At 43.6% G+C, this 12,698-nt stretch overlaps 1 protein-coding gene across 2 annotated transcripts in view; it reads right to left on the reverse strand.

Moving 5' to 3' along the window:
- Positions 1-12,698, reverse strand: part of ENOX1 (ecto-NOX disulfide-thiol exchanger 1) — a 321,535-nt gene that overhangs the window by 169,727 nt on the left and 139,110 nt on the right. For both annotated transcript variants that reach the window (XM_082245942.1, XM_082245941.1), the window contains exon 6: positions 9,373-9,606. In XM_082245942.1, coding sequence (XP_082102068.1) covers positions 9,373-9,606 — 234 coding nt within the window. The remainder of the gene's footprint in view (positions 1-9,372; positions 9,607-12,698) is intronic.

Here is a 12,698-nt window from a genome sequence, read left to right on the forward strand (position 1 = left end):
CAGTAGAATCAGGCAAAGCGTAGTCTAGACAAGCTAGGTCATACACGGGTAGATCAGAGTCTAAGCAGTACAGAATCAGAAGCGAGTAAAGGAGGGTCAAAACTAGCCGGCTGGGACAACGCTATCACGAGCATTGGTGGTATGCTAATACAGGAGATTTAAAGTTGAGTTTGGCAATCACTGTTGTTTCCTAGGCAAAGGCTGTGTCAGGTGAGGTTTGCTGAGTCCTAAAGGGATCCTAGTGCTGACATCACCAAACCCGATTGCCCCTCATTCCATGAACGGGCAATAGTGCATTAACACTTGTTCAGCTCCACTTTAAAAATTCCAAATCGACTCTCCAAATCCCTTATTTTATTAGTTCTCATCTCATCAAACATATGCAGAAGGAAAGAGAAAAAAAAAGCCTCCAATAGTGTAAAACTTCCAACCACAGGCTTTTTAAAAAAAAAAAAATCCACCCACATTTAAACCAAAAATGACAGGCATTAAGCATCAAAGGCAATCGGGGCAACGATCCTGCAGCCAATCTCACCACCTCCAAGCTGTTTACGATAGCTGCTACAGTCTCGCCACTCATTCACCTGACATTACAACATTGCATCCAGTTGGTGCGTAACCACGCCCCAACATGTTTCGTCATATCAGACTTCATCACAGGGGGTCGTTACCTGATTGCCTTTGATACTTAACCTTTTTCGCTGCCAGAGTCATTCTTGCACACGTTTAAAAAATCATTTTCAGCCTGAAGATAACACAAAACCCCAAGCAATATATACACTATATTATTAAAAGTATCGGGACGCCTGTCTTTACACGCACATTAAACTTTAATAGCATCCCGGTCTTAGTCCATAGGATTTATTACTGAGTTGGCCCACCCTTTGCAGCTATAACAGTTTCAACTCTTCTGGAAAGGCTGTCCACAAGGTTTGGGATTGTGTCTATGGAAATGTTTGACCATTCTTCCAGAAGCACATTTGTGAGGTCAAGCACTGACGTTGGAGAGCAGACCTGGCTCACAGTCTCCACTCTAATTCCTCCCAAAGGTGTTCTATTGGGTTGAATTCAGGACTCTGTGCAGGCCAGTTAAGTTTCTCCACCCCAAACTCGCTCATCCATGTCTTTATGGACCTTGCTGCCTGTCAGTTTCACACACAATCCCGGTGGCTCCGTTGTCAGGTTCGTACGATGTACGGACCTGGCAGTGAAAGGGTTACTGCCTGTCATTTTTGTTTTAAATGCGAGTGGATTCTATTTTAAATAAAAAAGCCTGTGGTTGGAAGGAATACACTACTGGAGGCTTTTTTTGTTCTCTTTCCTTCTGCAAATGTTTAGTGAGATGAGAACTAATAAAATAAGGAATTCAAAGAGTCAATTTAGAAATTTTAAAGTGGAGCTGAGCAACTGTTAATGTGCTATTGCCTGCTCGTGAGAGCAAATTGGGTTTAGTGAGTGTTTTCTCTTAAGGGAGAAGGACGCACTTTTGTCACTTTGGTGGTGGATTCAAGGTGCATCATTGTTAGCATGATCTAGCACGTGTGTGACACTTAATTTGACTCTCACTTTAAAGGACTCAAATTTTGTTTGAGTTGTTTTATTGTATACATTGAACCTTTATTATTTCTAGAGATTGACCGATTACCGGCAACACCGATATATCAGGGGCGGATATGCACTTTCCCAGATATATCGGAATCAGCCTTTTGATTTACCGATATTGCCAATATTTTCGTGACGTCATTCCGTATATTGCGCGCACATATTCTGCCTTCTAACACCGCCTCCCACACCTGCGCGGCCCATACGTGATGCCATTTCACCGTGCGCTCTGCACTTAAGACCGCCTCCCACAGCCTCCTGTTACAGCCAGCTGCAGTCCGTTCCTGTCCCGCTGCCAGCCATCCATCCACCCACAGGCCCTGGCCTGAGCGACCCACCACAACAGGGTGCCAGCCCAGAGAGCAAGCAACCAGCCACCCGGTGACACCAAGCCAGCCACCTGCCACCATGACCAGTGTTCCAGCAAGCCAGCTACCCACCACAACAGGTCAGGGTGAGTAACACCAAGCCAGCCACCCACACAACAGGGTGACCCCAAGCCAGCCCCCCACCACAGTGTTCCAGCAAGCCAGCCACCCACCACAGTGTTCCTGCAAGCCAGCCATCCACCACAGTATTCCTGCAAGCCAGCCACCCACCACAGTATTCCTGCAAGCCAGCCACCCATAAAAGGGTGACACAAATCCAGCCACCCACCCCAGTGTTCCTGCAAGCCAGCCACCCATAACAGGGTGACACCAATCCAGCCAACCAGGCACCACAGAGACTGTTCCTGAAAGCCAGCCACCCATAACAGGGTGACACAAAGCCAGCCACCCACCACAGTGTTCCTGCAAGCTAGCCACCCATAACAGGGTGACACCAAGCCATCCAACCAGCCACCACAGACTGTTCCTGAAAGCCAACCACCAATAACAAGGTGACACCAGTCACCAAGCCAGCCAGCCACCCATAACAGGGTGACACAAAGCCAGCCAGCCAGCCACCACAGTGTTCCTGCAAGCCAGCCACCCATAACAGGGTGACGCCAAGCCAGCCAGCACCACCACAGTGTTTCTGCAAGCCAGCCACCCAAACAGGGTGACACCAGCCAGCCAGCTGCCACAGTCTTCCGGCAAGCAAGCCACCCACAACAGGGTGACACCAAGCCAGCCACACTGCCAGGCGTCAGCCACCAACCCACAACAGGGTGCCAGTATCAGCAGCAACTTCAGCTTCAGCAAGCCATTTCTTTAATCTGTTTTGTGTCTTTCAAGTTGAAATGGAGATGGATGAGGAGAGAAAGAGTAAAAGTGTGGTCTGGGACTATTTCTTGTCTCAACCATCTCCAGGAAAAGCAGCAGTGTACAACACATGTGCAAACAACATAAGCATGGGATCAGTAACTGCAAAAAACAAAAATACCTCAAATCTTTGGGCCCATCTAAGAGTTCATCATATTGAATTGTATCATGCAGCACAGAAAAAAGAAAATTAATTTCAATGTGATTTTGATTCAATACCTCCTCCACTATCCCAGGCAACAATAACATATTTGTTTGTGAACAAAAAACAGATGTCAATGTCTAGATTTAGATGGAAGATCCCAACTGCTGGACAGAGTAATCACAGAGATGATTGTCACTGATAACCAGCCATTTACAATGGTGTCTGACTCAGGATTTAAGCGGTTGATGTCCATGCTTGAGCCAAGCTACACACTGAAGAGTGAGAAGTATTATCGAACTGAAATGCTGGCAAAGCTACACCAAAGGGTACAGTAGTTGACAAAGTAAAGGCTATGCTGCAACCAGAGAATGCTGGCAACTCACTCTCATTCACGACGGACTGCTGGTCACAAACAGAGTCCGAGTCACTACTCATTCTTATATGCCACTTCATTGACAGCGGATGGACAAAAAGGCAATTGGTGTTGAATACAAAAGAGATGCAAGGATCCCACACAGCTGAGTACAGTAGAGAAATGTTTCTAGGCATGCTTGAAGAATGGGGGATCAAGAAAGACAGAGTGATGCTTGAGCAACTTAGAGACAGTGGAGCAAACATGCCTAAAGGAGTGAGGCTTGCTGATACGTCAGACCTCTGTGTCATCATGGCACACAACACCCTCCAACTTTCAAATGATGATCTGTCAAGCCAAAGAGCTTTGATTGATATATGTTTTGAGAAGCATGAAGAGATTAAACATGTTGTGCTTGCAAGTCTTTTGAATCCTCGATACAAGAACCATTCTTTCTCTTCTGATGATGTATTGGCTAAGGCGAAACAATGGCTGACAGAAGATATGGAGGTGCAGGAGGTTCCTACCCAAAAGAAAAGTCCAGAACACTACTTTTATGAAGAGTAGCTTGCTGAAAAAACAGAAGTCCTCCTCTTCAGTGGTGGAGAGAAAATGAGGCAGGCTACAAAAGACTTGCTTCCCATGCTAGAAGATACCTCTCTCTCTGTGCTCTTCTGTCCTCCACTCCTGAGCATGTTTACGAAGTTGCAGCATTGTTTGAACAAAATAGAAGACCTTTAAACATGGTGACCATGGACATGCTAAAATGTTTTGCTTTCTGCATTATAATATTGTTCTGCTTAACTGGGAGTATTGAAACGAGTAGTGTCCACTCCACTGCACTGTCTAGCTGTTGCCTAGCTTTTATTCTAGCAGTTTTGCACTGACTGCTGTAGTTGCAGTGAGTGCCATACTGCTAAGAGTCCAATCCAATCCAATGTGTAGCTGTTGCCTAGCTTTTTTATAGCAGTTTTGCACTGACTGCTGTAGTTGCAGTGAGTGCCCTACTGCTAAGAGTCCAATCCAATCCAATGTATAGCTGTTGCCTAGCTTTTTTCTAGCAGTTTTGCACTGACTGTTGTAGTTTCAGTGAGTGCCCTACTGCAGAGGTAGTCCGCTGAGTGACTCCAATCCATTGTCTAGCTGTTGCCTAGCTTTTTTTCTAGCAGTTTTGCACTGACTGCTGTAGTTTCAGTGGGTGCCCTACTGCTAAGAGTCCAATCCAATCCAATGTGTAGCTGTTGCCTAGCTTTTTTTTAGCAGTTTTGCACTGACTGCTGTAGTTGCAGTGAGTGCCCTACTGCAGAGGTCGTCCACTGAGTGACTCCAATCCATTGTCTAGCTGTTGCCTAGCTTTTTTCTAGCAGTTTTGCACTGACTGCTGTAGTTGCAGTGAGTGCCCTACTGCAGAGGTAGTCCGCTGAGTGACTCCAATCCACTGTCTAGCTGTTGCCTAGCTTTTTTTCTAGCAGTTTTGCACTGACTGCTGTGGTTGCAGTGAGTGCCCTACTGCAGTGGTAGTCCGCTGAGTGACTCCAATCCAATCCACTGTCTAGCTGTTGCCTAGCTTTTTTCTAGCAGTTTTGCACTGACTACTGTAGTTGCAGTGAGTGCCCTACTGCAGAGGTAGTCTGCTGAGTGACTCCAATCCACTGTCTAGCTGTTGCCTTGCTTTTTTCTAGCAGTTTTGCACTGACTGCACTGCATTAGTTGCAGTCAGTGCCTTACTGCAGGGGTAGTCCTCCTTCACTGACTCCAGTCCATCCAATCCACTGTGTATGTGGTGTATATTGTGTAGCTGTTGTTGATGCCTAGCTTTTTTTCTAGCAGTTTTGCACTGACTACTGTAGTTGCAGTGAGTGCCCTACTGCTAAGAGTCCAAATCCAATGTCTAGCTGTTGCCTAGCTTTTTTTTTTTTAGCAGTTTTGCACTGACTGCTGTCATTTCAGTCAGTGCCTTACTGCGAGAGGTAGTCCTCCACTGACTCCAGTTCAGTCCAATCCACTGTGACGTGTAGCTGTTGCCTTGCTCTTTTTCTAGCAGTTTTGCACTGACTGCACTGTATTAATTGCAGTCAGTGCCTTACTGCAGAGGTAGTCCTCCTTCACTGACTCCAGTCCATCCAATCCACTGTGTATGTGTATTTTGTGTAGCTGTTGTTGCCTAGCTTTTTTCCTAGCTGTTTTGCACTGACTGCACTGCAGTAACATATTGCAGTGTGTTAGTCCACTACTGCAGCACTTTATTATGCATTAATGCACAATCAGATGATGTGAAATGCAAAGCAAATGTCCTTGCAATTGAAGCTTTCATATCAGTTTTTACGCAGTTAAGGTGCGAAGAACGAGAACTTAATGTTCACAATGTTAATAAATAAAGATTCACATGTTTATTAAGAGATTTCTGTCGAATTTTGTGTTTTTTTGGGTAATTTATACATGTGTGAAAATATCGGCCCATACTGATATGCGATCGGCAAAATATCGGTATCGGCAACGAAAAAACGATATCGGACGATCCCTAATTATTTCACCTTTTTTATATGTGTTATTTACCAAATAGCAGCACAAACAGTATTGTCACTAGTTGTAGTATTTTTTTCAGAAAACAAGTTTATTTGTGGTTTGAAAGAAAAACTAGTTGTAGTTTTTGATCACTTTTGAGAGCGCAGTGGAATCCATTTATTTATTTAATAAATGAATACAGTAAACATGACCATCAAACAAGCTTTGTGATGAATATTAAATATTGTGAAATGGAAAAAAGGGTTTTCTGTAATCACAGTGGGAGTTTGGTCACTGCCTTCTTAAAGGAATTTATGGTATATATTTTCAGAGATTACGCAGATATATGGCTCTTGGCATCGAAGACAACAAAGGAAAAAAGGTATAGGGAATGGATCCACTGTTCTCAGTCCTGGGTTGCAGGTAAATTGCTCCTTGCACTACACAGTTCAGACTGTATGTGAATAAAGGAAGGTTTACACTTGTTTAGGCCTGTGATGACAGCTCTGAAGGCACATGGAATCATAAAAAAAGAAAATAGCTCATGTCTGCAAAGTTTTTTGTGCCCCTTAGAATATTAAAAAAGCAAATGGATTTTAAAATGACAGTGATCCTTTAAGGCTCAAATGCATAAAAGCAACCCTACATTATATCTCTTGTATTTTTCCAGCTTTTCTAAGATCAAAGTGTCTTTCTATGCCAAGTATAGAGCAACACATTCTACTAAGAAAAAAGAAAATAAGGTCATAGATAACTGCTTCAATATCTAAGCGTTTACATTACAGAATTGAGATTATCAACCCACGCTTATAAGGAATTGCTTAACCAATTGCCGACAGTTTTACTGCGGTAGGCTGGCTCAGCAGCGCAAAACGATGTAGTACTACGTCGGTCGCGCGCGTGGTGCTGGGGGGCTCCCGCCCCCACTAGGCAGCGGGGATGCCGATGCACGGGGCCGGCGACCGCGATCGTTCCCCGCTTGTAGAGAAAAACGGTCAGCTGTTGTAAACACAGCCAACCGTTCTTCTCTATGAAATTATCACAGAGCTCCTGTGATCCTTCTATATAGGATCACAGGTCTCTATGATCATTTCACAAGGTTCTCCCCCCACAGTTAGTAAACACTCCCCTAGGCTCAGATTTAACCCTTTGATCACCCACTAGGTTAACCCCTTCCCTGCCAGTGTCATTATAACAGTGCATATTTTTAGCACTGACTACTGTAGTAATGTCACTGGTCCCCCCAAAAGTGTCAAAAAGGTCAGTTAGGGGTCCGATCTGTCTGTCGCAATGTCGCAGTCCTGCTGAAAATCGCAGATCGCCGCCTTTTCTAGTAAAAAATAAATAAATAAATAAAAATGACACAAATCTTTCCCGTTGTTTGTAGATGCGATAACTTTTGCGCAAACCAATCAAGCTTATTGCAATTTGTTTTACCAAAAATATGTAGCAGAACACAAATTGGCCTAAAAGGATGAAAAAATTTGATGTTTACATTTTTTTTGGGGGAATGTTATATAGCAGAATGAGAAAAATTTTGTTTTGTTTTTGTTTATTTTTATTTTTTTTTTTAGTTTTAGATAGACTGGAGAGGGATTAGAATGCTTGGTAGTTTTTACTGCTGTCTGTGCCCCTATTAAGGAGATTCACCCTCTCTATTTGTCCTGTTTACCATTATCATTAAAAGTGAAGGTAAAAGAAAATCCCCAAATTTTGGGTTGTCCACACAAAATGATTCAAGGGGAAATCTTCCAATGGGGTCACTAGTTCTGGGGACCTGGCGGTCCTCAAGAGATTCCCTTAATTTGCAGGGATTTCCTCTCACTCCCTGTTTAGCTATGGGACAGGAAGGGACAGTAAATCTCTGCAATGGGACATAGATGATGAAAAAAAAAAATCTTACAGGGGTTATAACTCTCCCTTATTCTATCCAAAATAATTAAAAATAATTAAAATGCCTATAGTTCTTCTTTAAAGTGAACCTCATTGTCCTCATTTGATCAGGAGCACGATAGCCAGGTAGCTAGCATTTTCACATGGAGAGGTCAGCAATGGTGGCCACCATATTTTCTCCCTAAGGTTTTCTTTAGGTATTAGCCGGTTCACACTTGTGCGATGCGGGAAGGCTGCGAATATGCAGCCTGTTCCCGCATCGCATCCGCACATCTGGCAGTTCACACTGCCATATGTGATACGCAGGGAGTGTCAATTAAATGTTAACGACAACCCCAGTTTGATCGCATATCGCAGTGCGATCTGACAGTTCGCACAGGATCGGATCGCACAAGTGTGAACCACTGTGCGATCCGATCCTGATGCGGCTGAAAAAAAGGGTCCTGTGCGTGTTTGGTGCGGATACAGTGTGAATTCAGCCATACAAAGTGTATGGCTGAATTTGCATCCGCACATGAGATTGCATGTAATGAAGGAGCAGTGCGTTCCGAATTACATGCGATCTCGCAAGCCGCAATAATGTGAACCGGCACTTAACATAAAAAAAGGTATCTTTGAATTGTATTTACAATAAACAAGAACTGTTGCCCATAGCAAACACATTTCTTGTTTCATTTCTCCACTGAAATAAGACAAAATCTGGTTTATAGATAAAGGAGCAGGGAAAAACATAAAACACAGTAAATGGTAGTGTTGTTAATACATTTTACACAATAGTGGCTGAGGGGATTTTAATCATAAAAACATGTACAGTAATCCTTTTGTTCAGGCTTTCCTTCTTCATAAAGAGTGACAACTTTATATTTTCAATATTTACAACAGGACTGATGAGAAGAGGAACTTAATCTTCACCTAACCTGCCAGCCTCCAAACCATAGACATTAATAACATGGAATCTGAACAATATTTGGCTGATAAAGTTTAGGTATGAATGGCAATAATTGTGCAATAATAAAACTGTTCTGTACTATCTTTTTAAAAATGTTATGATCTGTATTACATGAAAGGGTTCTTAGCCGGGGGTAGCCAAACCTCTTGGGGGTATGGGAACCAAATGATGAAAGTACAAGATGAGCTCTCTAAATAATTTGAAAAAATACAAGAGAATTTGAAAAATACACTTGATGTGTCAGATGAGATGCAAGAAATTTTGTCAGTAACTGTACTTTCATTTCATGGTTTTGGTAACACAAAAACAACAGCCACAAAATCGCATTACTTGTGGCTTGCTTGTGTTTTTGTGATTTCCTATTTCTATATAAATAACTATGCTAAAATGTTTATGATGTTCTTTCAGTTGTACATTTCCTAACTATCCATGTGTAAATTAAAACCAAGCTAATGATATCTTCTGAAGTCATATTGGTACCTTATGGTTCTGATGATGATAATTTCCACTCTCTGCCAAAGGGAGTATGAGGACATACTGGGCAATTTATTAAATGTCTCTGATCATAAAAAGCCTTTGAACCCCTGTTTTTATGTAACTAGTTTATGTTAAATTCCTAAAAGAAAGCAAATCCTCCATAAGGTAATACAGGTCACTGCAGCCACAGCACACTATGCTTTACCTTTCAGCTTCTCTGCAAGCAATGTAGCCTCGTGTTCAGAGTAATGCATAATTGCTGGTGGCGAGGGAGGGCGCATCTTGTCCATATCCAGCTTACGTCGATGACGTTCTTCTCTTGCAAGCATTCTCTGCTTGCATTCCCATTCATAAAAGTCATTTCTTGCTTGTGCAAAATCTACATGCAGGCGACCAGAGTCCTTTTTATCTGTGCTGGATCCTAAACGCATTCGATAACCTTCAAATAAGACCGTATTTATTATTAAAGAGTTCCAATCCTAATGCGCATTTTTAAGTCACATTTCAGAATAAAAAAGTGTTATTAATGTTCTTGTAATAGAATCAAACCATTATGTTTTATTAATGATATAATTTACAGAAATGTGCGGATTAATAAAAAAGCAAGAAATTAGTACATGTTAGTTGGACTTCCCATTCCATTTTACTTTCATGGAAATAGAATGTGTAAACTCACAGACTAGAAAGAACAGAAAAAGAAAATCATTACTAATATTACTGAACTATACAACTATATATGTTATAAACACCATTTTGTACAGGACTCACTCCTTTTGTTACCAGTCATGTTATTTGGTTATTCTTGCTAGTGATAAAGCCAACACAATGTAGTAAGGATACTGCCCAGGGAAAAAACAAAATACGATCCCATAACAAAATTCTAAGGGGCCCTACCGAATCTATAACTCGGTCTTAAAAGCAGCCTTACAACCAAGATCAGAGCATTTATAAAACCATAATCAACTTTCTAATAACAGTGTGCTTTCTTAAGAGCAAAAACGATTTATTCAGGCCTGGATTTACCATTAGACACACTATGCGTATGCCTACAGTATGCAGAGACAGAGGTGCAGTTTTTCCCTGAATTACAATTCACCACATATTATTCTAGAGGAGAAGTCATATTGTTATTTAGCTTGGTTATAAGAATATTTTGCCATTTTCACAATATACTACAGCCGGTAACGACCCAGAAAAATTGGATTTTTTACTTACCCTAAAGTCCATTTCTCTGACGTTCATTGACGGACATGGCTCCTGATCTTCTTAACCATTGGGTTATACTGCCGCCAACAGGAGTAAGACACTAAGCAGAAAAAAAGTCTGGATACGCCTATTGGCAGTCCCAGGGGATATACTCCCTCTCTCTTATATAGGTACTCAGTTTTGTGACAAGCAGTGTCAGAAGAATTATAACTCCACAGAGGGGTCAGTGTTGTATCCATCAATGAACATCAGAGAAAAGGATTTTACCCAAGTCAAAAACCCTTTTTTCTCTTTAATTTATTGACGGACACAGCTCCTGATCTTCTTAACCATTGAGACATCCCAAAGCAGTGTTAAACATGAGGGGTGGGAACAGTGAAAAAGAAATTCCCAAGGCTAACTATAGCCAACCAGGTAAACAGGAGCTCAACCAAAACAAGTGGAGCTCACCAGAAAAAAAACAATACACCCTCAAAGAGGACAAGATTCTCTAAACAGCAGCCTGTAAAAACCTTGCGGCCAAAGGAAGCATTCGCAGATGCCAACACATCCACTTTATAGAACCTTTTGAAAGTGTGCACCGGGGATCAGGAGGCCGCCTTCCAAACCTGCGTCACTAACGTCTGATGACAGAAAGCCCTGGAGGCACTGAGAGCCCGAGTAGAACGCACCTTGACAGGGAAAGGAGAAACCTGACCCTGGATGGAATAGACCTGAACCACTGTCTGTCTGATCCATCTGGAAATGGTCACAGAGAAAACGGACAACGCTTTCCGAGGCCCATCCAAGAGCACAAATAGTGAGTCTGACTTCCTAAAAGACTCTGTAGATGCCAAGTACACCCTAATTGCCCGGTCCACATCCAAGGCATGCAAACCAATTTCCTTCAGATGTGTTGGCCTGGGACACAGGGAAGGCAACACAATGTCTTAATTTAAATGAAAATCAAAGACAACCTGAGGAAGGAACGATGGACAGGGGCGAAGAACCACCTAATCATTGTAAACCACCAGTAAGGTGAACGACAGGATAACGCCGCCAATTCCGATACTCTGCGGGCAGAGGTGAAGCCACCGAAAAGGCCAACTTCTGGGACAGCGTAAGCAGGGGAATCTCCCGAAGATTCTCAAGAAGAGGCTTCAGGAGGACTGAGAGTACCAAATTGAGGTTCCAAGGCAGCAACAGAGACCGCATTGGAGGTGTCAAGTGCCTAATTCCCTGAAGAAAAGTACACACCAGGGAGTATGTGGCTAAGGGCCGTTGGAATAAGACTGACACCTGACCCTTGATAGTACTCAAGGCCAGTTTCTGCTCAACCCCTCCGTTGAAGGGAAGGTCAAGATCTGAGCCACCGAACAAGAGCGAGGATGAACCCTAAGAGACTCACACCATGTAATGTACATCTTCCACATACGACGGAAGATCTTCCTAGAAGTAGGTTCCCCAGCTTTTAACAGCATTGGAAACACTGACTCACGACTGTAAAGCAGGATGGAAGATTGGTCCTGGGGACAGCAGACCCTCCCTGAGAGTAAGCTTCCAAGGAACGTTGGCGAGCAGCTGCAGATCAGGGTACCAAGCCCGGCGAGGCCAGTCCGGGGGCACTAAGATGACTGGAATCCCTTCTGCCTTGATCCTGAGTAGAAGTCTTGGCAGAAGCTTGAGAAGGGGGAAGGCGTAAATAATACGATACTGACCCCACGGGGCCACCAGCGCATCTGTGGTGTCCGCCAAAGAAACCCGTGACCAAGCCGCAAACCTCTGCACCTTTCTTTTGGGCCGGGGAGCCAACAGATCCACCTTGGGGATGCCCCACCAGAGACACAACTGATGAAACACCTCCAGATGTAGGGACCACTCTCCTTGGGAGGCATCACAGATAAAGAGGCATCACAGATTAACCTGCAGCCCCTGGATCAGCTGGTCCACCAGCTCAGCAAAGGCAGGGAGGAGCTACTCCCCCTTCAGGCCACAGCATAAAAGCTCAGCCAACTTGGTCAGAGTCTGCGACACCAGGGCAATAGTGAAAACCGGCCTCAGTACTGAACCAGCCAGGGTGTACAAATTGCGGGCCACAACCTCCGTCTTCCTGTCAGCCGGTTCCTTAAAGACCGGGGACTCTTCAACTGGAATCATGGTTGCCTTGTTTAATCTGGAAATCGGAGGGTCCACCACTAGTGGAACAGCCCACTTCTTAAGAAGGTACTCCTCATAGGCATATGGTCTAGCAACTCTCTTAGGTACCCCAAGGGGGGGCCAACGTCCACCCCAAAACCTTCCAGGGGGAGAGGGGGAACAGCTACTCACTATACCAGAAACCAGGCG

Source organism: Pelophylax lessonae (genome assembly GCF_965119305.1).
Source record: "Pelophylax lessonae genome assembly, chromosome: 2".
NCBI lineage: Eukaryota > Metazoa > Chordata > Amphibia > Anura > Ranidae > Pelophylax > Pelophylax lessonae.